Source organism: Anas platyrhynchos, chromosome 11, assembly GCF_047663525.1.
Source record: "Anas platyrhynchos isolate ZD024472 breed Pekin duck chromosome 11, IASCAAS_PekinDuck_T2T, whole genome shotgun sequence".
NCBI classification, from domain to species: Eukaryota; Metazoa; Chordata; class Aves; order Anseriformes; family Anatidae; genus Anas; species Anas platyrhynchos.
The window spans coordinates 13601420-13628472 of NC_092597.1; the positions used below are offsets into that span (position 1 = coordinate 13601420).

The 27053-nt window shown below is 56.5% G+C and overlaps 2 protein-coding genes across 11 annotated transcripts; one reads left to right on the top strand and one right to left on the bottom strand.

Annotated features, from left to right (window-relative positions):
- Positions 1-146: 146 nt before the first annotated feature.
- Positions 147-7562, bottom strand: PARP6 (poly(ADP-ribose) polymerase family member 6). 8 transcript variants are annotated; one of them, XM_072043405.1, is made up of 22 exons: positions 7295-7524; positions 6137-6214; positions 5924-6018; positions 5658-5718; positions 5463-5553; positions 5316-5382; positions 4905-5054; positions 4506-4656; positions 4211-4264; positions 3868-3963; positions 3687-3779; positions 3434-3559; positions 3277-3342; positions 3066-3133; positions 2852-2900; positions 2321-2430; positions 2147-2219; positions 1924-1993; positions 1342-1421; positions 1167-1230; positions 936-1020; positions 147-863 (listed from the first exon to the last, which is right to left on the bottom strand). In XM_072043405.1, exons 1-22 carry the CDS (start codon positions 7295-7297, stop codon positions 761-763), a joined length of 1833 nt encoding a protein of 610 aa, XP_071899506.1. In that variant the 5' UTR covers positions 7298-7524; the 3' UTR covers positions 147-760. The 8 variants fall into 8 exon arrangements, 4 of the variants coding, with proteins under 4 accessions (XP_071899506.1, XP_071899505.1, XP_071899504.1 ...); XM_072043404.1 differs by having other exon boundaries at positions 2321-2433; positions 7295-7523; XM_072043403.1 differs by having other exon boundaries at positions 4479-4656; positions 7295-7515.
- Positions 7563-8816: 1254 nt separating this feature from the next.
- Positions 8817-26986, top strand: PKM (pyruvate kinase M1/2). 3 transcript variants are annotated; one of them, XM_027466521.3, is made up of 12 exons: positions 8883-8976; positions 13295-13354; positions 13563-13732; positions 14143-14234; positions 16526-16657; positions 16869-17055; positions 17862-18132; positions 18370-18520; positions 19328-19480; positions 22559-22725; positions 25699-25880; positions 26176-26986. In XM_027466521.3, the coding sequence occupies exons 2-12, from the start codon at positions 13314-13316 to the stop codon at positions 26280-26282; spliced, it is 1653 nt and encodes a 550-aa protein (XP_027322322.1). In that variant the 5' UTR covers positions 8883-8976; positions 13295-13313; the 3' UTR covers positions 26283-26986. The 3 variants fall into 3 exon arrangements, with proteins under 3 accessions (XP_038040707.1, XP_027322322.1, XP_005017244.2); XM_005017187.6 differs by lacking the exon at positions 22559-22725 and adding an exon at positions 23233-23399 and having other exon boundaries at positions 8886-8976; XM_038184779.2 differs by lacking the exons at positions 13295-13354; positions 22559-22725 and adding an exon at positions 23233-23399 and having other exon boundaries at positions 8817-8976.
- Positions 26987-27053: the final 67 nt, after the last annotated feature.

Sequence of the window (27053 nt, forward strand, 5' to 3'; positions counted from 1 at the left end):
GTGCGAGCAGCATCTCTGGGGCAGGAGCAGGCCCCCAGCACCGCTTGCCCGCGGTGTCAGCGTTGTTTCAAAGCGATGGGGACCTTTCGCAGGGCATTGACGCGTCCCCTTGGGTGTTCCCTCGCTGCCACACCGGGAGACTTCAGTAAACGTGGGAAAGTGGCTTTATTCATTTTATTTTTAAGGGAAAAAAAAGCCCACAAACCTAAGCAAAAAACGATGGCATGGTCTCAGCTGCTGTGCAGCGGGGAAGGGCAGTTTGGGTTTTTTATTTATTTCAGGTTAACCCCAGGACCACGGTTAACCGCGGCGCGAAGCTACATCCCCGTCCCTTCCCCACAGCCCCTGCCCACCAGGGTGTTCAAAGAATTTTACTACGCCACGACAGATTTCTTTTCTCTTTTTTTTTTGTCTGTTTTTCGTTTTTGCATGTTTTTTTTTTTTGTTTTTTCTTTTTTGCTTCAGTTTCTCGACTTCGGTAAAAATGCCGTCGTTGTAAACATGAGGAGGGACGGCCACCACTGGGCACACGCCGTGCCCCACGCTGGCTCAGGGACGATGTGGGGACAAGGGGACCGCTCAACCCGCCCGCCACGCGCTCGCCACTTCATGTCTATGTACAGGGAGGTGCCGCCGGTGCCCCCGCTTCTGCCCTGCCCGGAGCCGCGCGCGTCGCCCGGCCAGCGCGAAATCCACTCGCCCGTCCTCAGCCAAGGGCCCTCGCTCAGCGCCTGGGAGCGCCGCGGCGGGTCCCTGCCGCTCAGTTTGTGTACACCTGAGTCCCAATCACACGCATGATCTCCTTCTGGATTTTGGGGTCCTGAGTATTGATATTGGCGTCTCCCACTTGGCCGTCTTCGTACCTGGAGGGGTAGAGGGGGTGAGAATGGCCCGCAGGGGCCGGGCACAGGCATATGAGAGGTGGCAGAACTCACACAAAGAAGAAGCGGGTGCAGACGTGGTCCGAGACGGGGCAGACCCAGATGTTGCCGTGCTTCTGCAGGTCCTTGGAGGTGATGACTGCCGAGGGAAGGAAGGGGCTGTCAGGAGGGTGATGGGTAGCGAACGGGCACCGGGACATTGCGCTGGGGACCCCAGACCCCCCGCGGTGCCCAGCCAGGGAGGTGGGTGCTGCCCGTCCCCCGCCACCCCGCGTGGCCTCGCACCTTCGCAAAGCGCGATGCAGTTCAGGTTGCGGCTCTGGAGGAAGCGGGACTGGATGGAGCGGGTCTGCGGGGAGAGCACAAGGTGTCACCCCCTGTCCTGCTGCAGTCCCTGACACCCCCCCAGCCCCGTCCCTCCCGTTCCTGACCCCCACCGCTGCGTCCCCTGCCGTGTCACCTGGGGGATGGTGTTCATCCGGTTGTACCTCTGCACCAGCTCATCCTTTGAAGGCATCCGGTGCTGCCCTTTCCCCATCCCTGCAGAAAGCAACACGGTGCCGTCACTCCCCGCCCGCAGGGCACCCCAGGGGGATGCTGCAGCCAGCGGGCAGGAGCTCCCCAGGGTGACGTGGGGACATCGGCGAGGACACATGCCACAGACACCCGCGGGGACGGCCATGCGGGATGCTCCCGGCCCACAGCTGAACCCTGGGAACCCACACGGGGGGAGCAGCGGCTTTTGGAGCTGGCAAAAGGAAGAAGTGGCCATTGCGACACCTTAAATTTATCTTTTTGAGCCTGGAAAATGCTGATTTATTTGTGTTTTTTTTCTCCAGTGACCAAGAGGGCACATCGGAAAGCCCCGGGTTGGCAGGGAGAGGCTGATGCTGGTGGGATGGGTGTGGGATGTGGCCGGGAGGCCTTGGCACCCTGTTCCCACGCGGCTCCTCCGGCCGGCACGGCACCGAGCGGCCCCGGGCCCATGCAGGGGGTGGGGTGGGAGCACAGGCGGGACGGAGCGGCGCAGGCAGCCTCTTACCTGAGTATCCAAAGGAAATACTGGAGATGGGGCTCAGATAGATGCCCTTGCCATAGGCTGCTCCATGCAGCTTGCAGGAAAACACCGGGGTGAGCGACACGAGGCCCACAGCAGCCTGGGCATGGGGCATGAGCCGCGGCGGCGGCGAGCAGCATCCCTGGGGCTGCCCACATCCCTCCCTGCCCTCCCGCCTGGATTTGGGGCCGGTGGCAGCCAGCGGTACCTGCAGTTTGGTGTAGGACGCGTTGACCAGCCCGTTGCGGAGGATGGAGTGCCAGTTCTCAATGTGAGAGCCGCTGCAAGAGCCAGCACCGTGTCAGCCCTGGCCCCACAGCGCCCAGCCCCGCGGTGCCCCATGGGGGTCCCAGCAGCCCCCCGCCACCCCCCAGTAGCTCACTGGAAAGCGAAGGTGCTGCCGTAGAGCTTCTTGGCGGTGCGGAAACGGGCTTCCTTGGCCGGGGGGCTGCTCAGCAGGAGGAACTGGTGTGAGGTGTGCATGAACTTCAGCTGCTACCAGCGGAAAGGGAAGAGCAAAGGCAGCGCCGACGGGGAGAGAGGACAGACAGACAGACAGACACAGATCATGCACGGCAGTCCCCAACCCCACGCCCACCCCAGCCCAGTGAGACTGCCCGGAGCCTGGCTGGAGGCCTTGGGCATGGTGCAAAGGCCAGGAGCCATCGGAGCTCACCCATCGCTGCCCACAGCATCTCGTGGCTCTCGTCCTGTATCCCACCTCCCGCATCCCAAATCCTCCATCCTCTATCCCACAGCCTGCATCCAATGCCCCATATTCTTGGCACACATCCCGCAGCAACATCCTACATCCCATATCATGCATCCCATCACCTGCACCTTACCTTCCACACCCTACGTCCTGCATCCCATGCCCGTGCAGCTCTATCCCCATCCTAGCTGGGCCACTTACCCTGCTGAGAGGCAGCTTGACGATGTGGGACCTGTTGCTGGAGATGATCCTTGGGAAAAGGAGGAGAAGAAAGAGGTCAGACAGGGTGGTTTGACCCAGGATGTGAGTCCCACCCTGCTCCTGAGCCTTGGGTGCTGCCTGGTGGGTGGTCACAAACCCCAGGAGAAAGCAACCACGATGGAGCAAGGGGCCTGAGCAGTACCCTCGGCCTTACCATTGCAGGAGGGGATGTGCCAGGGGGTCCAGCTTGTCCATCTGCTTCTTGATCTCCAGATAGGAGCCCTGGCAGAGGCACGGTGGAGGTGAGAGCCCCCGTCACCCACCCACCCACTCGTGAAGGGCACCAAAATGCCAGCCAATGGAGATGACCAATGGGAAGAGTCTCACATAGGGCCAAAATGTTGGGCTGGGGCCACACCACATACCTGGGTCATCTCCCGGATGGACATCACGCTGTCCAGGGCCTTCTGCAGCCGCTCGTAGTTCTTCTTCTGCACATGGGGCAGCAGAGGGGCGGCCGTCAGAGGGGTTCTCCAGCCCTGGCACTGGGGAGCGCCGCCCCACTGCTGCCCCACTGCTTACCTTGGGGTTGAAGGCGAGTGTTTTGGGGTCGTTGGGGTCCACCACAGAGGGATAAGGCTCGAAGATGATGCTTTTGCGAGGAGACTCCAGCGCAGCGCGGCACATGGCCACCAGCAGGTCCACCACCTGGGCATGGAGATGGCCAAGGGGCACAGGAACGGGGTGAGGGCAGCACCCCAAGGAGACGTCATGGTGGTCATCCCAGAGATGCCGCCCTCGTGCCATGCACCCACCACACCCCTGGTCCCCGTACCTCAGCACCTGTGGCCACCTCCTCCGCCGCACCGGACATCACGCCCAGGGTGTAAAAGGAGAAGACACACAGCTCCCGGGTGCACACGGCCGGCTGCGGAGGGGACAGGCAGCACGTGTGGCATCGGTGACAGCGACACGGGGTGACATTTGTGCCAGCCCGGCCGCTGCCACCACCACACCTTGAGCATGGAGCCGTTCTGGAAGACGTGCTGCTCGTCGCACACCACGCAGTACTCGTTGAGCGTCGGGATGCGCTGCTCCGCATACTTCATGATCTGCGGGGCAGGATGTGGCAGTCAGCCCCGTGGTGGCAGCGGTGGCCTGGCCACTCGGGTCCCTTGCGCCTGGGAGATGTTTGGGACCACTGCGAGGGACCACAGCAGGAGCCAGCCCCTGCTTTGTGGGGATGTGGGGCAGTGGGGAGATGCTCTGGGTAGCGGGATGGGGACACGTGTGACAAGGGACAGAGGGGACAACGCTCTGGGTTCTGGGCCAGGTCCCAGCAGGACGCAGGGCGCTCACCTGGACGAGGAAGCCGTACTCCAGTGTGGGGACATTCTTGCAGTGGCCACCAACCTGCAACAGAGCCCGAGCAGTGCCAGCTGTGTTATCCTTTCCCTGCACACCCCCTGCCGCATCGGGAGCCCCTGAAGGCCTCGGGTGCCGCCAGCACCCTCTCGGGGGGACACGGCCGCACCGGGGACGTGCCGCCCGCCCCGATGCCATGCGGCTGGGGGTAGGGGAAGGGGAGGGAGAGCAAAGCGAGCCCCGAGCTGGGGTTGGCACCCACCAGGATGTTGAAGGGGGCGACACCTGCCTGGGTGCTGGGGGCATAGCCGAAAACCTCCCCCTTGGGGTTCTTCACCGTGCAGGACACGGAGCGGTTCATCAGGCGGTTGACGCGCACCTCGGGCGCACCCAGCTTGCCCTTCAGCACCGAGTCTGGGATGACGGGGAAGCTGGGCGACCTGCGGGCACAGGACCAGGGGGCTGCTTGTCACCATTACCCTCCTCAGATGGTGGCTTCCCTCCCAACTCCTCCTTTCCCATAAATCTGGCACCCAATTTGTGCCTTTCTGCGGGTTTTTGGGAGCTGTGCTCTCCTCAGCAGCATCCGAGGTGCAAATGGGGAAACTGAGGCATGGTGACAGAGGATCGAGGGTCCCTGGTGAAGGTGACGGGGGCTGGGACCCTGGGGACACAGCTGGAACCTTACTTGGGGATGGGGGAGAAGATGCTGAGGCCCGCTCGAAATTTCTTGATGGTGCCACTCGTCTTGAACCAACTGTGCCGCTTCTCCTGCTGGGTCTTCAGGAAGTCGTTGCTGAGGTGTTTCCATTGCTGGGATGTGAACATGCCCAGGATCCTGCCAGAGAGGTGGCATGGGTGCCCCAGCAGGGTGCCAGCACCCAAGGGTGCTTTGGCCAAGCTGGGGGTGTTCTGCTGGGAGCCCCCCTGCCCCCCAGCTCCTCATCACCAGAACCCGGTGACAATCCCATCCTGGGGCTGTAGGGCGGGCAAGCGGACGTGGCATGATGGGGACAGGGGCACCCGGATGGTTTTGAGGCAAAACACTCCCAAGCCACCTCCCCACCACCCCGGGTCCCTGCAGTGTTTCAGCTCTTACTTCTTCAGCTGCAGACCCAGCCCGAAGCCCTCCTTGTTGGACGGCTGGAAGACCTCGATGGACGGTTCTGCCAAGAGCGAGCCACTCGTCACCCAGCGCCCATCCCATGGGCACGTGGGGACACCCCAACCGCCCATCCCCACTCACCGGGGCCATCGAGGTACTGGGAGAGGGAGAAGCGCAGGCGCAGGACGATGGGCTCCGTCCGAAGCACCTTCCACGCTGTCGCCACCTCCTCCTGCCGAGGGACAGCCATGGGGACCCCAGCTGGATCCAGGGCACCCGGGGGACACCCCACCGGCATCCCACCACGGGGACACCCCCCGTGCCACGGGAACTCACATCGAGGAAGCTGATGTTCACGTGGAGGTCGATGTCCACGTCGTCGATGGTCCCATACTCCCTGCAACAACACGAGGCGAGGGGATGGGGTGAGGCTGGCGTGCCCCCTGTGCCACAGCGGGTGGCCTTGTGGGCATCGTGACGGGCACACGTGGCTCCCTGCGTCCCGGGGTGGCATGGGGAGAGTGCAGGGGACCTGGGGATGCCACGAGTGGGTGACAAGGAGTTGTCACAGCCAGGGGATGTCACGGTGCACACACACCCACCTGACGGACACGGCATTCTCGCTGTAGATCTCCTTCACGGCCTCGATGTCGGCGTCCAGCTGCGGGTGGCGGTACAGGTCGGCGGCGCAGGTCCCCTGTGGCACAGCACCCGTGGCATCGTCAAACACGGAGCCCCTGGACCCCAATAAATGGGCAGGGGTTCCCCAAGCCCCCCAAGTGCCCAGTGGAACCTGTCCCCAGCAGTGGCTTTACCTGCACCCCGTAGAGGAACTCCTCGGACTCATTGTCCCCATCGGAGTCATCATCCGTCCAGTACTGGCCCTTGAGGTCCTGGGGAGAGCAGATTGGGGGGCAGAGAGTTAGGGGGGGAGAGAATTTGGGGGAGAGGGGTTGGGGAGCAGATTGGGGGGTTGGAAAGGGAGGTTGGGATGGGTTTGGGGGCAGGCTGAGGGAGCAGGTTTTGGGGGGGAGATGTTGGGGGGAGGTTTGGGGTTGCAGGTTGAGGATGGTGAGGGTTTGGGGGGAGAGGGGAAGCCTATAGGTAGGTTAGGGGCCAGGTTTAGGGGTACAGGTTTTGAGGAGCAGATGGGGGAGCTGGGTTGCGGGGCAGATTTGGGGGAGGCAGATTAGGGGGAGAAAGCTCAGGGGGCAGGTTTGGGGGTGCAGATTGAGGGATAAAGTTTTGGGGAGGTGTAGGTTTGGGGGGCAGATTGGGAGGTGCAAGTTTGGGGATTCAGGTCCAGGTAACAGGCATGGGGAAGGTTTGGGGTATAGGCAGGGGAAGCAGTTTGGGGGTGCAAGTTTGGGGATACAAGCTTGAAGTGTAGGCAGGGAAAGCAGTTTGGGGGTGCAGGCTTGGTGGGTGCATGATGAAGGGCGCAGGTTTTAGGTTTGTGGGACTGATTTGGGGGGCAGGTTTGTGGGTGCAGGTTTGCAGGGCAGGTTTGGGGGTGGCGGTTTGGGGTGCAGGCAGCAGGGTGCAGGTTTGGATGAGAGATTTGGGGATGCAGATTTAGGGGCTGGGTCTGGGGGCAGCTTTAGGGTTCAGGTTTTGGGGCACAGGCAGGGGGGGACCCGCACATCACCACCCAGGGACCCCGCAGCCGATGGGTGGGGGGGGCTGCACCTCACCCCTCCCTCCCTCATCGGGGGGCTCCCACCCCACAGGAGCCGTTTGCGGGGGACATGAGGGGACACGAAAGGAGACGGAGGGGACACGGGGGGGACCCGAACCCCACGCTCGCCGCCGTCCCCCCCCTCAGCGCTGCCACCGCCATCCCCCTGCCGGCCTGTGCGGCGAGGCCTGGTCCCGCCACCACCGCCAGGCCCCGAATGATGGCGGGGGAGGGGAGGATGCTGTCCCCTTGTTCCCCTGTCCCCTCGTCCCCGTCCCCACGGCCGTCCCCTCACCATCTCAGCGCTGGCCGCGGCCTGCCCCTGGCCCTGCCGCCTCCATGCTGCCGGGCGGGCGGGCGGCCATCGGGCCTTGACGTCAGGGCCCCGGCGCCTCCGTCTCCCAGCAACGCCGCCCGGGAGGTGACGTCACCGCAGGGACCCCGGCATCGAACCCCAAAATGTCCCCAAAATGTCCCCAGGGACACCCCGAGTGTGTGTGTGTGGTCCCTCACGGCCCCACATTGCATCCCCACTGCAGCCCTCAGTGTCCCCAGTGTCCCCAGCACAAGGTCCCAGTGCAGAATATCCCCGTGGTGTCCCCAGTGTCCCCATGGTGTCCCCAGTGTCCCCATGGTGTCCCCACAGTCCCAGCAGAAGGTCCCCACAGTGCTGGTATGAGGTCCCCAATGTCCCCAGCCCGGTGTTCCTGCCCCTGTCCCCCCTTTTTGGCAGGGCACAGGGACACGGCACGCTGCCACACCCCGCGGTGCCGTGGGGACACCCCACACCTTGTCCCCGCCACCACCTTGGACTTTACCCCAGGTGCCACCAGGCGCTGGGCACGTGAGGAAGGTGGCAGGGGGACACGTGGGACGGGGATGTGCCACCCCAAGAGGAAGTTTTGTCCCCAAATCTGTGTTTCCGCCAGGGTGAGTGGGGTCAAAGCACCTTGTGGGGACGGGTGGCTTGTCCCCAGTGGTGGCACTGCTGTCCCATGGGGACAACAAGCAAGGGGTGTGCACCATGAACGTGGCACTGTCCCCATCCTGGTCCCCAAATGTCCCCTCCGTGGGGGCTAACAGAAGAGCAGGGGACGCTCCCTCAGGACTCCCAAGCCCAGCAGTGACAATGGTGTCACCACCTTCCAAAGCCACCCCCAAAAATTCCTCTTTTTGGCCAAAACAGCCAAATGGCTCAATTCCTGCATGCTACATAGAGGTTTGGTGGAAAACAGGGCCAAAAAGCAGCATTTTGGTGCCCCCCCCAAGGGCCACTGAGATTTTTGGGCTCTCGGGCCCAGCAAGTAACTCGAGACTCCTATTTTTGTCCCCAAGTGTCTATTTTTGTCCCCAGACCACGGCGCTGGCAGCACAGGGGATGGCCTGTGCCCCCCGCTGCCTCCATCTCCTGTGGGGTGCTGCTGCGTGTAGGGCACCGCGCGGGACCCAGCCGCGTGGGCACCTGCCCTTTTTTTCCCCAGAACGCCTGTTTTGTCCCCAAAACTTGGGGACAACCATAAGGACAGTCGGGGGACACCGCGGGGTGGCCGGGGGGGCGGAGGGAGGCACCACGCGGTGCCCCCCGCCCGCCCAGCGCCCCTGCAGGTACCGCGGGCAGGGGGCGCGGGGGGGGTGAATTGAGGGGCGCGGCCCCTTTAAGAGCGGCGCGGCGCCTTTAAGAGCGGCGCGGCCCCTTTAAGAGCGGCGGCCACTCTCCTCCGGCGTGCCCGCCTGCTGCGCCGCCGCCTGATTGGCTGCGGGGCGCGTGAGTCGCCTCACTCCTCAACCGCAGCTTGCGCTTCCGCCGGAAAAAGTAATCCCCGCTTCTCCCCTTGCGGCGCGAAGCCGGCGGAGGGATCCGTGGGGGCGGTGCTGCGGCCGGGATCACCTTGGCGGCGCGGCCGGGCCACGCGCAGAGGAGCGGCGGCTCTCGGGCAGGACGGGGGCGGTGCTTGGCGGCGGGAGCGGCACCAGGAGGTAACGGCGGCCCCGGACAGGGAAGGAAGGGGGCGGCGGGCGGGCGCTGGGGACCGCCGCCATCCCCGGTGCCCGTGCCGAGGCCGGGGGGCTCCCCGCAGGGCCGGCCGTTAGGGGTGAGCGGCCGTTAGGGGGGCGCGGCCGTTAGCGGGGAGCGGTCCCTGAGGGGCGCGAGGCCCCGCGTGTCCCTGGCGGGCTGCCCGGCCTCGCGCCGCCGCCCCGAGCCGCTCCCTGCCCCCGGGCGCTGAGGCAGAGCCGCGGCAGCGCTCGTGTCGGCGGCCCCGGGCCCTTCCCACTGCCTCCGGCCCCCCCCCGTCCCCGGGTGTTTGCTCCGGGGGCCGCTTCGCACCGAGTTTGGGGTGAGGGGGGGGGTGCGGGCAGTGGGGCCCCCTCGGCTGCCCCCCCCCGAGCGGTAAAAGCAGCAGGAGAGGGCTGGGGCGTGCTCAGGGCTGGTTTCGGTGCTACTCAGCCGGCAGCCCCGGGGATGCGCTCAGGGGGGATGCCGGTGATTAACGCGCCTGGAAGCGGCCCCCCCGTACTGCAAGGACGGCTCCTGACGGCGGCTGGCACCGGCACCCGAGGGCTGGGCCGGGCCGGGCTGGGCTGGGCGGCGAGGAGCTGCTCGGGTTGCCTCAGTGCCTCCGGGGAAGCTCCAGGGCTGCTTGTGCAACCCTAAGGGCTGAGGTAAAACCCCCCCACCGTCCTAAGCACGTTTTTGTGTCCCATTTCCAAAGCAGAACTTAAACTTAAGTATTTCTAGGAAGGAGCCCGCACGTGGTGCTGTGAGAGCGCTAGGTGTGCTCGAGGGAGGGACAGCCCTGCGGTTGCGGTTCGGTGGCCCCATGTGCCATGCTGCTGCGGCCGGCTTAAAAACAGTCTTTTCTTTCAGCACAGGGAGCTCTGCTGCCGGCCAGGTGTTGGACGCCGTGATTCAGGGCAAAACCCTGCCCCGAAACTTTGCTTTCACTCGAAAGCACTCTTCCTGCTGCTGGCAGAGACCGCAGCGCTGCATCCAGGCCTCCCACCCGAGCCGTCTGTTTTTTCCCAACTAAACACACGTTTTTATTAAAACCTCGAATTTATTGCCATTAGCCGGAGCGCCGCAAAGCTGGCATTAATTCCCCTTCCGTGCCCCGAGTTGGTAATTCAATTTAACACAGACAAAATGTTCCTCTGGCTGAGCGGGCGGGCCGGGCCACGTGCTAATCCTTTATCTCCCTGTGTCCCCGGCTGGGGCTGGCCCTAAGGGCAACCGGTGGCTGCTGGGAGGGGGCCGGGGTGGCTGCAGCGTGCTGTGATGGCCGGCACGTAGGGAATGGGGCTGCAGTACCCTGCTGCTGCCACTGCCAGACCCTGCGCACAACATCTCCATCCCCAGGCTGCTCATGCGGTTGGGCGGCGTGTGGCTGGGGGAGTTCAGTTTCCACCCCCAACTATGCATACATTTAAAGGAAAAAAAAGGCCTTTTTTTTTTGTCATGTTAAAAAGCTTTCCGCTCGATAGTGGGGAGGTTTGATTTGTGCTGGTGTGGCTGGAGGGCTGCTCGGCCTGTGTTGGAGCACTGCACAGTGAAGTTGGTAGGTGTGTCTGCTCCGGCTGTATCCTCTAGATAAGTTCTTCCTTGTCACCAGCAAACACCTGATAGTCACCTCTACTGATTTATGGTACTTTAAGCCTGCTGTGTACCTTTGCCCTCTGGGGAAGGCAGGCACAGCAAAGCCATACGTGGCTCTGACAGCTTACCCACTGGCACACGGGGAGAGCACCAGTGTCACCCAGAACTGTTTGGGCAAGAGTGTCCTCCCCAGTCCCAGCACCCAGCTTACTGCAGCCCGAGCCATGGCTGAGCTGCGGGCGTGCTTGGGGTTGCATCCGGCCTCCAAAAGCCTTGCATTTTGGGAGGCATCCCATGGTTGCGTAAGGATGTGGCGTGGCATCCTGCTGCAGCTGGGAGTTGTCCTTCCCTGGAAGAGGAACTGACCCTGTTAAAAGCCTGTTTTGCCACAGAAATTTATTTTTAATTGCAGCGGAGATCCTGAAGCAGGGAACCATCTCTGCCCGGAGTGGCGGTGGTTAACGCCAGCCCTGCAAAGTCACACTTCCCTGTGTTGCAGACTGAGATAAGGGGGTTGCAGCGGGGATTGCCGCTCTGCGCAGCCTCTGCTTTCTTCCTCCCCCGGGGCAGGGCTGGAGATGCCGTAGACGTAACGTTTCTTGCTGCCGACCGCAGGATGAGCCGGCTCCACTTAGTCACCTTGCTGCTGAAACCGGGCACGCCGACCTCAAACGGTCCCGGCTTTCTAGAACGTTCAACGGCAAGGCAGGCACCAGCCATCTTTGGTGCACCCTGCCTGGAGCACGGACAGCTCGCAATCAGCGTGGGGATTTATGAGTTGTGCCCCGAGGAAGGAAATGAGATTTATCCAGGGAATCAGGCTTTGCAGGGTATTACTTTCCCCCTTCCGAGCTCCACTCAGACTGAGGGCACGGTGCCTTCAGGTGTCCGTGAAGTCCTGGTTTCCCATTGCTTTTTATTAAATGCCAGACATTCCTGCCAGATTTATAAAACTGGTCCTTCCAGGAGAATTCAGTAGATGCTTTGTGAACGTGTGGTAAAGGGAGGCAGGAGGAAGTATAAAAACCAGAAGCTTACTGGTAGCAGGCAGATGAGTTTTTTTCTTTTTTTTTTTTTTTTTTTTTTGCTGCTGCGTTTCTGCTCTCGCCCTCAGCCAAGGTCCCAGCACCGCAGTTCTTCTGATCTCCCTGGGTTTGCAGGAAAATCTTGGAAAGGGGATTCTGACTCAAGGCAACTTCACTTTCCCTTTTAATAAATTTGTAAAGCCTTTGGGGGTTAAAAAAAAAATTAGCATTACAAATGGCTCGAGTGGGTGGGGGACTTCCAGGAGACAGGAGCTGCTTATGAAACAGGCAGAGCTCCTCCACGTGTTCTCAGAAAGTTGCACCAGTGGTGCTCCGGGTGCAGCCTGTCTCATCTTCCTCCACATCCTCTTTGGAGGTGCACGGAGGCAGTTTCCCAGCAGAGCCTCTCTGCTCGTGCCTGGCGCTGTCAGACAGGTGCTCCGGGATGCGGCAGCAGCAGTTAGAGGGCTGAAACACAGTGTTCAGGTCTGACCAGCGGGCATTCCCGTAATAATGTGACTTTGTCGAAGCTTTTTATGTGGGCAGGCTTTCTTGTTCTGACTGCAGTGAATCAGCAGCTTCTGGCAGGGCTGAGGTGAAGGACGCTTGCCAGGACAAATTATGGTTTTCACTGGCCTGTCTCCTCGCTCCGCTCAGCGAGGCAGTGAGGCGGGGGTGACTCAGGGCTGCCTGCGAGAGGATCCGCACGTAGGTGGGGAGGGAGGGGGGGGGGAGAGAGGGAGGGCCTGGCAGCACAGCGCCGCAGCGGGGTCTCTGGGGACCTCCCTGCCCCTGCCTTAGCAGCACGATTTCATTCTTCCGCAGAACCGTCAGCTTCCTAGCGCCCTGCTTCAAAGCTGGAGGCCCTGGGCTAGCTGGTGTGCACAGCGAGCACCATTTTGTGTGCTCGGGGCAGGCAGAAAACCCCTGCTCAGTGGAACCTCACATCACACATTTGCTGACAGCTTTTTCTATACAGAGGTGGTAAAATACTTTTCCAGGTGGTAGCACCAGCAAAGGAAGCAGCTGAGCCTTGCCCAGCCAGGCTGTCTTTTACCTGGGTGTAAAAGCAGAAGGAAGATGGGAGGTACAAGAGGACATGGTTGTGAATGAGATGCCCTCCCATCACAGCAGAGATCTGTGAGATTCAATTCAGCTTTCTTGTGTGATGGGGACCTTCCCCACTCTACTGGGGATGCTGTTGTCCTGTACAAGCCAGCAGGCAGAGCTCACAGTTTGTTATCCCCAAAATAACCAGTCTCTGAGCCCTGTGGTGGCTTTCTGCCACCCTGGGTGAGGGTGAACAGAGGGGGTAGGAGCAGCCATGTGGTGTCTTTGGTTTGAAGAGAGACCTTGAGAAGGACGTTAAAGGAATCTTCAGTCTTTTCCATGTTCTCTGCCACGGTGTTGTGTTTAATCAACTCAAGTCTACTTATCTGTGCAGGCTGAAGGACGGGTGTTAAGCTTAGGTGGACCCTGCTGTGATTAGGTGCGTCCCTGCAGAAGATTGCCTGCGTAGAGCACCTCTGCGGCCATGCTAGCAGCGAGCTGCCACGGCCCCCCCCTTGGGATGGGCACCGCAGCTGAGGCTTGTAGGAGAGAGGACCTTAGAGCTGGGAGGGAGGAGGCAGAACGCTGCCTGTGTGCTGAAGTGCTTGAATTTTGTTGCGTTGTGTAGCTCCAGGGGAAGACTGGCAATGAAGAGAAGCTATGAAGGGAACTTCTGCATAGAAGGCAGGTGAGCTTTGGGTGGTCTATGTGGGGAATGACATTTAAATAGAAGTGTGTCTTGCCTGTATCTGAGACTCTCAAGTAGGAACATAAAGATAGTCTGACCCAGTAGCAGCTTTCTTGTTACCTCCATATTCATCACGTGGGTGTGTTGATGTCTCTGATGAGCAAGTGTGGGTGATCCCTAAACCTGGCAAGGCTTTCTTCTCTTCCAGACAAAAGACTCCAGTAACGATGTCGAAGCACCACGATGCGGGGACTGCTTTCATCCAGACCCAGCAGCTCCATGCTGCCATGGCGGACACCTTCCTGGAGCACATGTGCCGCCTGGACATCGACTCCGAGCCAACCATTGCGAGGAACACCGGCATCATCTGTACCATCGGTAGGTGGTTCCTAGATAACAGGGAGCTGCAGCTCTCCGCAGCAATTAAGCTGCGAACCCCTGTGCCGGTGAAACTCACTGTGGAAATCGTGGGACGACTTGAGCCTTTATCCCTTGCCAAGGCTGGCTCTGTGTGTTGAAACAGCACGACTTTCCCATGCCTGCCCAACCCATAGCATTGCTAGGAGTGGATCCAGTAGCCAGGGAAGTCTGGACTGGTTGGGTTCAAATGCACTCCCAAAGGCAAGTTAAAACAATGCTTGCTGCTGTAGAAATGAGCTGTTTCGGCGTTGAGCAAGTCTGTATCCACCATACCTTACTTATCCCTTCCACATGAAACGGTCTTGACGTCTGCGGGTTATCTCATTATTTTTTATAAAGTTAATATTCCAACTGCTTCCTTCTTCCAGGGCCAGCCTCCCGCTCCGTGGAGAAGCTGAAGGAAATGATTAAATCTGGAATGAACGTTGCCCGCCTCAACTTCTCTCACGGCACCCACGAGGTAAGGGTGTGGGCTGAGCTAATGCTGCCCTGAGCAGGTCCTTATGTGTGTCTGCTGACCCCTTCCCTTGTGGAAGAGAATATGAAGGGAAGTCCAGCCTACTCCAGAGCAGCTCTAATCATGTGGCAAGACAAGACTGAGCTCTGCCTTTGGGGAAAGCATGCCGGATGTAAATACTGAACCTGTGAGACTGCTAGTAACACCTTAGTGCACTTTCCAAGCCTTTTTGGAAGCAGATCAGGTTGGTTCCACACCCTTCTGTGCACCCACCTGTACCCGGGAGCCAGGTAGCTGATGTTAGAGACATGTGTGCCAGCTGCTTTCTGTGAGGTCCTTCACTTCTTCTTCATGCCCTGCTGCTCACTTCACAAGGCTGCTGCTCCCCAGTTAATTGCAGAAGCTGAGAACTATTTCACAGTGCTGGGCACCTCAGCAGGAGTATACAAATGTCCTGTTGATCCTGCTTTATTGCTGGGCGCTTTGCAAGCCAGTAATCAATGAATGACCTTGTCTCAAATGAAAACTATTTAGCAATTTGAAGTCACAACTGTGCCCGTTTGGAGGAGTTGAACTCCTGAGTTTGCTTGGCTAACCAGCTGCTCAGGTTATGCTCCTGGTGGTCATAAGGCTAGCACCATGGTATGCAGGTCTTGGGGCAATAAACTTATAAGAATAAGGTCAAAAGAAATCAACACTGCGGCCGACGAGCCCTTATTGATAAAAATAGATGAGATCCTTAGCGATGCTGGGGGAGCCAAGGATCCCATTCCAGCTTGCCTCGAATGCTGCCCTGAGTGTTGAGGCTGCGTTTTCACACTGGCTGCCCTCCAGCTTTCAAAATGTCAAACAGTAACCAAGTGACAGCTGTAGGTTGCTTTGCTTACTGAACCAGGAGCTTTGAGGTGCGTAATAGCTCGGCCTGTCACCCTTGTGGCCTTTAAAGGCCACAGGGCACTGTAGAAACCAAAAGGTCTGGTGCTTAGCTGTGGACAGCCATCGGACCTTGACTCAATTAAATACTGAGTTTTACACAGTGCTGCTCCTGTGGCTTGTGTGCTTGTTAGCTGGGGTGAAGGACAGGGAGTGTGGCTTGGTTTTGGGTGAAGTCCCTTCTAATTCTGTGTTTTGTACAGATGAGGTTAGGTGACAGTAGAGTTCGTCTTGCTGTCATCTCTTGTTTAGTCTGACTATCAAGTGTAGCCAGGCTAAGTTTGTGTTCCCTGCTGCTCCTCTGAAGCACTCGATTTTTCAGTGAATTCAGGGGTTTTCATGTGCCGTATGTGTTTCAGTTGCAGTGTTTACCCTAAAACACTCAATAGGACTTAAATTACCAACTTCAAGCCCCAGCACCTGGCTGCAGTTGTTTTATAGAGGAAGTTGGCTTTTGCTTGATTTGTCTGCATTCCTGTTCGGCGTATGTCATTCTTCAGGAAGTCAGCCTGCCTAGGAGGCACTAATTGATTTGTATCAAAAGCAAATAAATTCCAGGTGACTAGGGCCAGATAAACCTAATGGCTCTGTTCGGGCACACTTCCTGTCCTGCCTCTCTTTAGGCCGTGGCACATGGAAGGATCAGGGGCCTCCTCAGTCTCAGCTTGCACACTTGATCAGTAAATACCTTAATTTTTTCTTCCTCTAAAGAGTTAGCTGCGGCATATCTCTGGCTGAGGGCATGCAGGCCAACTTGAGCACAGCCAGTTCCTGCCCCACCTTGCTGGTGCTGGGTTCTGGTTGTGAGGCAGGTTATTATGGGGACAGTCGCATGTTTCCGGGTGAGCCAGGCCATACACAGCCAGGCCTGTGGCACAGAGAGGGGAAAGGGTATTTCTTATCTTCAAAAGTCTGTCAAGTGTTGCATCACTCTGTCAAGGTTATCTCTAATCTTGTTTAAACTAGAAGGTAAATTGACCTGCTGATTATCTGAAGCTCATTCAAGGGTAGTTGAGGTGGAGTTTCCTCACAAAAGTGTCTGAAACCAGCGGTATTAGCAGGACGTGAGCATGTGAGAGGGTTTTGAAGCCTGGTGCACGGTGCTGGAGTCCTGAACTTGTGTCTGATATTGCTTTAGCTCTTGAAATAAAATGCAAATGTGTACATGGATAATATCCTCTGAGTAAATCCCTTATCCGTCTGGAAGATTTAGGCCAGAGCTGTAAAAGCATTTGTCCATCTGCCTGACAGTGGAATCCTAGGCCTGGTCATGCTGCTGTTCTGCTATGTTGAATGGTAGCTTGGGCAGTTTTTGGGGTGCACAGTGGTAGATTAAAGTTTCCATCTCTTTCCCTTGCCAGTATCATGAGGGCACAATCAAGAACGTGCGAGAAGCTACAGAGAGCTTCGCCTCTGATCCGATCACCTACAGACCTGTGGCTATTGCACTGGATACCAAGGGACCTGAAATCCGAACTGGACTCATCAAGGGAGTAAGTTCATTTTTTTTCCATCCTTTTTAGTGCGTAAGACTACATAATGCTATTCCTGTGTCCTGCTTTCCCCAGACAAATGATGTTTTGTGTGAACAAAATAACTGCATTATCTGGCATTTGTACCAAAAGTTAGGATGAACTGCTGCAAGCTGGGAGGCAGTTGAGTGCCTGTTTGCGTTGGTTTTGCTGAAAATGTGTGTTTTGACAGAGTGGCACAGCAGAAGTGGAACTCAAGAAGGGTGCAGCTCTTAAAGTGACCCTGGATGATGCCTTCATGGAGAAATGCGATGAGAACGTGCTGTGGCTGGACTACAAGAATCTCACCAAGGTTGTAGAAGTTGGCAGCAAAATCTACGTGGATGATGGTCTCATTTCCTTGCTGGTTAAGGAGAAAGGTGTGTAACAGCCCTTCCAGGATTTGCCAGCTCTGCCTGTTTGCTCTTTCCTAAGAACCTCTTTGTGACTTTTCTTTCAGCAACTGTTGTTTAACTTGCAGTTCTACGTTAAAGAAAGGAACGCTTTGCAGCTAGGCTTAATGCTGTAGCAAGACTTTGAACAAAACTATCTCTGCTTCAAGTGTAGCAAGCTTTCAGTCACTAACTTGAGCAGGGTTTCACCGGACTGATCTAAAACTCTCCTCAGAGGTGTATGTGTGGGGGGTGTACCCGTGCTTGTAATGTACACCTGTTCATGCAGGCTATTTCAACTTTTTATGCAGGATTTAATATTTTATAATATAAACACCAGGTTTTGTAGCTGGAGATGGAACTAGCTTTACTGGTAATGTTGGGGCAAGGTGAGTTCCACACCACTCCCTTGGTGGTGGTGCATAAACTGCTCCAGCCTGGAGGTGTTGCCTCCAATCCCAGAGGGTGCAGGAGCGTGGAGGTGAGGCTCTTGGGTACTCCATTTAGTGTTATGGGGTGCCTACATGCAGGAATGCAGCCTGGCAGCCCCACTCCTGCAGGGAACAAATGGCATCTTCCCCCAGAGCAGCACAGAAGTGGTTTTGAACTGCTCTGCTGTGCTTCTATGGGTGAACTGAAGTCCGTATGTTCCATGAGACTACTGAAGAGAGCTGTGTTGTGCTTTTATTGCATCAGTGCTGTTAGTGCTGCAGTTCTCAGGCAGGTGGTGGTGTGGCAGCTGGCAGTAGGGAGCTTGCTGGTAAATGCTGACTGTGGGAGCACTTCTGTTCCAGGCAAGGACTATGTCATGACCGAGATCGAGAACGGTGGCATGCTTGGCAGCAAGAAGGGCGTGAATCTCCCTGGTGCTGCAGTCGACCTGCCTGCCGTCTCTGAAAAGGACATTCAGGACCTGAAATTCGGTGTGGAGCAGAATGTGGACATGGTGTTTGCATCCTTCATCCGTAAAGCTGCTGATGTCCATGCTGTCAGGAAGGTGCTAGGAGAAAAGGGAAAGAACATCAAGATCATCAGCAAGATTGAGAACCACGAGGGTGTGCGCAGGTGAGCGATCAACTTATGCTCCTCTTGATCTGGTTTTGTATAGCTTTGTAAACTGTCTGCCTCCTATGGTCTTGTTTTTTTCCTCTTACTGTGGTGTTACAGGGTACCAAAATGGCACCTGGAAGGGCACAGTGCCCATAGCATTGCAGTGCAGTGCTCCCTTTTGGAGGGGGAGGACAGAGCAGGCCATCTGCCCTCAGAACAACAGGGATAATGAACCTTTTCTCTTGCTGCCAGGTTTGATGAGATCATGGAGGCCAGCGATGGCATTATGGTGGCCCGTGGTGACCTGGGAATTGAGATCCCTGCTGAGAAAGTTTTCCTTGCCCAGAAGATGATGATTGGGCGCTGCAACAGGGCTGGCAAACCCATTATCTGTGCCACTCAGGTACGTGAAACACAAAGCTAGCTCCTAACTGCCAGAGTGTCTGTGGGTCTGGCAGGGCAGGAGGAGTGTCAGTAGCTGTCTGAGGGCATGTCCTTGATGGCATTCGGTAGAAGATAAGGAACCAAGAGCAAAGAGGCATTAATTGCAGTGGCTGAGTAGCTCATCTTGAAGCACTTATTCAGAGATTTATTTATCTGCTCCAGTAAGGTTGCAGGAACTCTTGCAAGGGACATGGCAAATCTGAGCAAGTTGCATCCACACTGCTGCATCAGAAGGAAATGGGGAAAAAAAGTCACCTTAGCCTGGGAGCTGCCACTCCTCAGCTTTGTGCATTCCAGTAAGGATCATGAACAAATAGTTTTCAGACAGTTTTCAGGTGCTGGCAGAGCTCACTTGTGAGCTGTGCTTCCTCTGTGCATGCTGCAGCAGGGGGTAAAGCTGAGCACCTGAGGAAGACACAAGCTGGCCAGCCTGTGATAGCAATATGTGGAGTTGCACCAGCTTCTGGGAGAAGGGTAGGAAGAGCTCTGCTCAGGAGCAGTCTGATTTCACACTTCAGTACAGGTGCTGACATTAGCAGCTGTACTAAGGTTGAGCCTCTAGATAGCCTATATAAAAAGAGGAACATCTTGTGTTAGATAAGGATTACTGTAGTTGGTGCAGACCTACTGTTGACCTGGTTTTAGATGGAAAAAAACAACAACCCACAACCCTAAACAACATCCTCAGTGCTATCAGTCAAGCATCTAGTGAAAAAGCAGCTGATTCCTTTCCTGGTGCCCTGACTTTGGGCTTGTTCTCCTGCAGATGCTGGAAAGCATGATCAAGAAACCTCGCCCAACCCGTGCTGAGGGCAGCGATGTTGCCAATGCTGTCCTGGACGGAGCAGACTGCATCATGCTGTCCGGAGAGACTGCCAAGGGAGACTACCCACTGGAGGCTGTGCGCATGCAGCACGCTGTGAGTAGCGCTCTGGGTGGGAGCCCAGCCTGGTCCGCAGGTGGAGGTGGCAGCACGCTGTCTTAGATCTGAGCCTGCATCTGAAGATCTAAACGTGTCTGGTGCTAGGTGGCAGCACCTAGCAGTGTAAACCAGCCATTTTTTGGTTCATGCTCCCTCTGTGGGGTTTCCTTTACTGTAGCATGGTCCTGAGGGGCCTGAAACCTCACAAGGTGAGCTGCATGCTACTGCCAGGCAGAGCTGAGAACTGCTTTGCAGTGCTCTGAGTTCTAAAACTTTATTTTCCTCACTCTAATTTTGACTTAAGACCAAGGTCAAGTTTTCTTGCTGTTACCTTGGTATAGGTTTCTTCAAAGGCCCTCTTCCTTTTAGTGTATTAAATTCCTTAAACTTCTCCAAGGTCAGGAAGCTGCTTAAGCAGTTTATCTCTAGATAGTGAAAAGTATCAGCTAACTCCTCTGGGTTGTGGGAGGGAACGAGGGAGGCTGGTGAGTCTGATTTACAGCACTGTTGTTGCATTTGGCACCTGGTGCTTTTGGTGGGGGGGATATTTGTTGCATGACTACTGACAGCACCATATTTTTACATGCCTGAACTGCCAGAAACCTCTGCTCTGCTTCAAGTTCACCCAGCTTGTGTTTCAGTTGATAAAAAGCGTGATGCCAAGTATCTAGAGGTACTGGTTCTCCCCAGTTACCAGTGCTGTGAATCACAGCAGCTTCACCTGCAGTTCAGGTTATATAGATTAATAAACCGAGTGACTCGTGTTTGCAGTGCATTAACTAAATACCTTTTTATCTGGCCAGTATGGAGTGGTGTTTTTTGCACATGGCAGATACAAAATACAACCTGATGATCATCGGGCAGTGACTGCTGGTCGAATTCTCACCTAAAAAGTTCTTCCTCAGCTTTTCACCCCTAAATTGTGGTGGCTGACTTCCTACCAAGATTTGGAAACTTGCTGCAGCAAATTGTGGCATTAAAGCTTCAACACAGGCAGGTTGCACTCTACTTGTAGTGTGAGCCCAGTACCCACTGCCTGTGCTCCCCTCTTCTGTGGACCTAAGAGTAACAGTGTTCGTTCTGCCAGGCCCCCAGAGAAATGTGGAAGGTTTTTACCATAATACTTCGATCTGGAATGGCCAGGCAGTTGCAGTACAAAGAGAGCACCTTGCCTCAGGCATGGAGTAGCTCTGTATGTTGTCTGGTCTCAAGCTGGTCTAGGCTCATAGTTTGCTTACCCAGCCCTGCCACAGGAATATTTCAGGTAAAGTTTTGTCTCTAAGGAGATGCAGACACCAAAATGGGCTGTGACACTGAAAACAAGCAGTTTACTTCATAGTGCCATTGCACCTCTGTCTCAGAGACTTGACCTGCCTATGCCAGTGGTTTGTGGGGTTGCTGCAGTGGTTTCAAGTAGCACTTTCTAGTAAACTTCCCAGAAGTGAGCTTCCTGTTCCCTGGCTGGCATCTCCGTGACAAAAACAATTGCCTTGAGTTTGGTAGCAAGTTTCCAAATATTGGGCAGGCCATTTCCTACTTGTGGGATTGGGCTTCCTTCCAATCCCAGTTCATGATCCACGATTGCCTTAATCTTCAAGTGCTGCCCTGGCCGTTTGACAGGACCAGGGTGTACAGTGCTCCTCTGCTTCCCTTTCTCCCACTTCTATCCCCTATCTGTGCCCGCATGCCAACTGCAAACCCTGTAGCCATTTCCATGCAATTAGAGCCAGGTTTGATGTGGAGTTGAATTGCTGTGCCCTTCTGTAGCCATTGTCAGAGCAGGCACACGTACACACACATTCTGACTCTGCAAACGGGGGCTGTAGGCTTCCTGCTGAACTCGGCCTCACTCTGCATGTTGTGCAAAGCTGCCTGCCTCTGGACCAGGAGCTGACGACGTGCTGCCTGGCTGCCAGCGCTTGCGTTTGGAGTAAGTGTTGTGAAGTGGACATGCACATCCTATTTACTGAACAGAAACGTGAAGCTGGTGGTAACAAAACTGACTGCTTCCCAACTAGGGTTGGCACTGCACTCCTGCCTGTCACGTGTGCAGTTATATTTAGCCATAAGACACTTAACTGCTTTGGCTTAAACTGGTATCTGTGGAAGAGGGATAATTCCCAGCATCATGAAAAGTAATCCATTAACACTAGAGTAGCAAAATTCTTATTTGGAAGGGGTCTAACTACAAAGCTTTCATGACAATGGCACTACAGTCTCTGCTTAAACATCAACTTGTCATGCTTTGTGTAGCAGCTGTTCAGCTTCGGGAGTAACTGAATGAAGTTGTCCTTGAAAAGATGATCAGCCTTTGCATGCTTTTCTAGTCTCTGCAAGCCTTCTTTATCGGGTTGTCAAGGGCAAGTGTCGCCTTCTGAGATGAGAATTGTCCTTAAATGTGAGCAGTTCTCAGCACAGCGGGATGAATAACTTACTGAGCTTGTTGCAAATGCTTAGTCAGTGACCAGAAAGCCCTTCTTTGTGCACCTCTGGTCTGAATCTGGCACTACACAAATACACCAGCATATGTGGTGTGACAGCCCTGTAACGAAAGCTTGTTTCTGTTGTTCCTCTCTTTACTGAAAGAAGTTGGTATAGCACTGGGAGGTGAAACTTCATTGGCTCTGAACTTAAACAAAGCTGGGAGGGAGCCCATCTCCCCTTTCTGGGGGTGAGGTAGGAAACCAGTTGCTCACCTGTTGGCTCAGAGTACGAAGGGGGCATGAACAGCTGCAAAGAGTACTCTAGAGGCGTTGTTGGCAAGGAAGTAAAAACAAGCACCTGCAGCAAAGTGTATTCCAAACTGGCTTGCTCTGCTCCTTGATCCAAATTACAGCCAGAATGCCACCTTTGAAGGCCTAGCGGACAGGGCCCCCAGATAAATGGTGTGGTGGACAGAATTGCATTCAAATAACTCAAAACCTGAGAGCCAATGAGTGTTTCACAGCCTGTCCTTTAGTATCCTCTTGCATGCATTACTATGAAAATTAAGTAAATTAACGTGATCTCATGTTACTCTGGTCTACCTTTCCTTTTCTTTCCTCTTTTCTCCTTCCTTCTTACTCGGGCCTGCAGATCGCTCGTGAGGCTGAGGCTGCAATGTTTCACCGTCAGCTGTTCGAAGAAATTTTCCGCCTCAATGTAAACAACAGGGACCCTGCTGATGCCATGGCAGTAGGCGCAGTGGAGGCTTCTTTTAAGTGCTTAGCTGCAGCTCTGATAGTTCTGACCGAGTCCGGCAGGTAGGGCTCAGAGCGGGAACAAGTTTAGGCTCTGTAAGGTAACTGACGCTCATTCCCGGCATGTGGGTTAGGTGCTCAGAGTGCAAACAGGTGCTTTATGACAGTTGTTTCAGGCAATAAAATCACGCTCCATGCTAACACTGCAAACATTCAGCAAGTAGCACGCAGTTCTGGTGTCAGCTGCACACACCCGCAGGGCAGGACTCAGGTAGGTAGGAGCAGAGCAAGAGTGCCTGGCAGTTGGGCGTGGATGTCACCTGAGTGTGGGCTCGGCGGGGTGAGGTGCCTCCAATCCAGAAGAGAAATCTTGAGAATCAAAGGGTTCCTTGGCTGGGATGGTGACCCCATCACCACAGCGCACTGAGCTGAATTTGGGCTAATTGGCGACTCTTCTGAATGTCAGCAGCTGGCAGCATTCGCTTGCTGACTGAGCACCTCGCCTTGCCCTGTGCTGTCCCGAGTGACTGACGTGAGTGTTGTCTTCCCGGACGCGTGTTGCTCTTGTAGATTGCCCGCGAGGCCGAGGCCGCCATCTTTCACAGGCAGTTGTTTGAGGAACTGCGTCGTCTGACCTCCCTGAACTGCGATCCCACTGAGGCCGCTGCTGTTGGCGCTGTGGAAGCGTCCTTCAAGTGCTGCAGCGGGGCCATTATTGTCCTCACCAAGTCTGGAAGGTAGGAGGCGACAGGTTCCCTCAGGTCACGCGGACATCGTGACCGGGTGGGGGAAGGAGACGTGCAAAAAGAGCGCTTTGAAAGCCCAGAGCTGTAACGGTGAAGCTCAGGTTTTGGCAGCGACTCAGAGCCCAGGCTGCCTGTCTGCAGTGCCAGTTCCTCAGGAGATGGGCAGACATCTCAGACATCCGCACGTACGCAAGCAGCGAGTTCCTGAGCCTGCCCCTGCCAGCGTGGCACCAGCACTGGGCCCTGCCTCCTCTTCCTGTTCTGTGCGGCATCTCTGCCAGGAATGCTGGCTGGAAGAGTAGAGGGAAAATAAGAGTTGCAGCTTCATTCAGATGTCTTAGCAAGGAAAGCAAGGAATTGTCAAGTTAGCTGTAAGACAGAAGTTCAGTGGAGGCAGATTTTTTTTATTACTATTTTTAATCAAGACCTTAGCCTTTCAATGTATCATCCAAACCAGAGGTCCCTTGCTGAACCTTCCGGGCATCAGCACAGCTTGCCTAAGCCCTGGGGCGAAGAGGGAGTGTGAAGGTGTTGCAAGTTTCCTTCCTCATGCCTGCCTGCGAGTAGCCTCGCTGAACGAGGCGGGCACCCAGCAGCAGCCAAGTGCCTGCCTGCACGGTGAGGTTAGCTCAGTGCCTTGGCTGCAGGTGAGCTGCATAGCAGGGATTTCTGTCCAGCGATGGTGACAACTGCTGCGTAGAGACTCACTCTCTCAGTTGTGGAGAGGAAGCAAAGTAGAGAGCTGCAGCCTTGCTGTGATCAGCCCTTCCAGCTAGAGGAACCAGGCTGCCCCATGTTCAAAGCACGTTGGACCATAAGTCTCAGGCTGCTTTCTGGAAGAGTCTGAATTTGGAACAGAGCTGGTGCTGTGGCAGAGATGTGACAGTGTGCATGCTGGGCACGGTCTACCTGAAGAACCAGACCATCAGTGAATTCTCCGTAAATTTACAGCTTAAATGTTTTGAAGCAGCTACTTCCTGGAGAGATGAGGAACAACTGAGTTTCTGGATACTCCTGTACTTCTAAAGTTTCTTTGTAAAAGGTTCCAGTCTTACACTTGACCTTTTTGAAAAGACTTGAACTCTGATATTTGAATATTTTTAGCCTTGGATTCTGTTACAGCTTTTGAGTACCTGGGTCCCGTAGAGCTTCTGGGCAGCTCGTTGGTCAGTGTGGGAAGGATTGTCAGAGCTGGCACGTGTGACTGGGTGCTTCAAGCAGGCTGCTGCCTATTTCCGAGCAGCGGTCTTTGAATCAGAGCATTGCTGAGCTTGGCTCTGGGAAACGAGGTCGCAAAAGCTAGCGAAGCTGCTGGCATGCTTGTCAGAACCATGGAGCTCTAAATGTCCTGGCCTTGCAGCTTTAACCTCATTTTTTGCAGGTGCCTTCTGTAAGCAAGCAGTGCCCAAGGAAGGGCGAGCTGCAGTCCCCACCCAGAGCGTGCTGTTTGCTGTGTTAAGGCATCCGTGTCCCTACGCAGGGCTGGCAGCAGTTCCTCTTGGAGAGGAACCTGGCAGCTGCCTGGCTCCCCCAGTGTATGGGGCCCCCATTTTGGGGTGAGAGGCACTTGTCTGCATGGCCTACAGAGGGGCATCGCTTTGTTTCTGGCTGGGTGGGAGTACAAATGTACGGGGTTGTGTGTTGGCTGCCACTCCTCTGGGATCAAGTGATCGGTGTAGTCAAACCCGTTTCTGGGGCAGCTCTGCTTTTCCCTGACACAGTTTCCCCTGTAGCGATGCTTCTGAAAGCATCCTCCCTGGCAAGCTTTGGATAGCGCTGCTGGCGCAGGCGCTTGCCATCCCATAAAGCGGGAGCTCATCAAAACAGCAGGAACTTGCAGGGACCCCACTGAGATGCCAAGGGCTGCTTGCAGAGGCCGGAATAAATGGCTCCTAGCCACCTTCACATAGCAACCGAGACAAATAAGTGCTTGTTTTCAGGACCAAAACGTGCAGATGGCACAGCCAGATCTTGGAGGTGAGGCCATCTCCCTCCCCAAGACTGGAGTAGGGTCTGTTGCCTTCTGGTGTTGATCCACCCAGTTGCTAAATTTGGAAATCGCTTGAGCATCACGCTCTGTTGGTAGAGCTTGGCTCTTGCAAAACACTGTGCCAGCGTCCCCCTGGTCAGCCCCAGCATGGTTTTGGGGCTGCAAAGCCCTCAGAGGACGGGCAGTTTGCTCCTGGTGCTGGAGTGGAGGTGCCCCATGGGTGGAACAGGGGCTCCCTCAAGTGCTCCGGGGCAGCCGTAACGCGATGCTTCACCTCGTGCCCGCTGTCCTTCCTTGCAGGTCAGCGCACCTGGTGTCCCGGTACCGCCCGCGGGCTCCCATCATCGCTGTCACCCGCAATGACCAGACCGCGCGCCAGGCCCACCTCTACCGGGGCATCTTCCCCGTGCTGTGCAAAGAGCCCGCCCATGACGCCTGGGCAGAGGATGTGGATCTCCGCGTGAACCTGGGCATGAATGTTGGTGAGTGGCGCCGCTCCCACCTTGGCTTTCCCGGTCTAGGGTCACCCTGAGCCCGGAGTGGCTGCTGTGGGGACCCTCATTTTGGGGAAGCTGCCCGTTGGGAAATGGGGGCCAGCGGTTGCATAAGCGCACTACATCTAACTGGGAAGTGGGACGGGTTTCATCACAGCAGCCTTTAAATAGCACCCAGCAGAGATCCAGCTTTGTTTCAGCAAGCACATGAAGGGGGGTGATGCTCTCCTTGCTCCATGGAGCCCCTGAGCCCTGACATCTTCCTCCTCTCCTCTTCCCCTAGGCAAAGCGCGTGGATTCTTCAAGACCGGTGACCTGGTGGTCGTGCTGACCGGCTGGCGCCCCGGCTCCGGCTACACCAACACCATGCGGGTGGTGCCCGTTCCCTGAAGCGCCGCCAAGACCAGCACCGTCTTCCTTCCCCCCGCTCCCCCTCCCCGTGCATTAGGCCAGCAGTCGCTTGCGATGTTCTCCTTGTCTCTAGAGTCGGATTTAGGTTGCTCCACGCCACCGAGTGCAGCAGCAGGGGGAAGAAACCTTCCGTCACTACCGATACTTGAAGTGTTTAGTTTTTTTCCACCCTCTCCCCGTAGTTTCTCTGTCGGAGCAGGTTCGGGAGGGTCCTGCATGCTGATGGGACTCTGCTCCTCCACCTCCCCGTAGCCTAGTGCCTGTCCTCAGGGTGTGCCGTGCCTCCCCTTGCCCCCGCGGTGGGCGACGGGGAAGGGAACAGGCGCGGTGTGGTGAACGGTTCCGCTGTAACACTCCGCAGCTCCCCCGCCTTGTGCCCGCAGCACCACCAGCACCCTCCGGTGACACAGTTGGGTCCCCAAATCCATGGGGTCAGGGCGGTTTGGGCAAACCCCAAAACCTGAACTCCCACCCCATGCTGGGGACACGCTGCTGCTCATCCCCACGGGGGGACTGGAGGCTGCAGCGGGGTCCTGGGCGCGCTTCCCTCGCCGTGTCACATCTGCGTGTGTTGTCGCCTTCTCCCAGTGTCCCTGTCCGTGTGTCCGGGCGCTGCGCACCCGCGGGTGGCCGGGGCCGTGGGCGCCGCCGCGCGCGTCAATAAAGAGCTGAGCACCCCTGCACTGCCCGCAGCCTCCTGCCGCAAATGGGGCGGGCGGGCCCTTTAAGGGGCGGGGCGGGTGGGAAAGG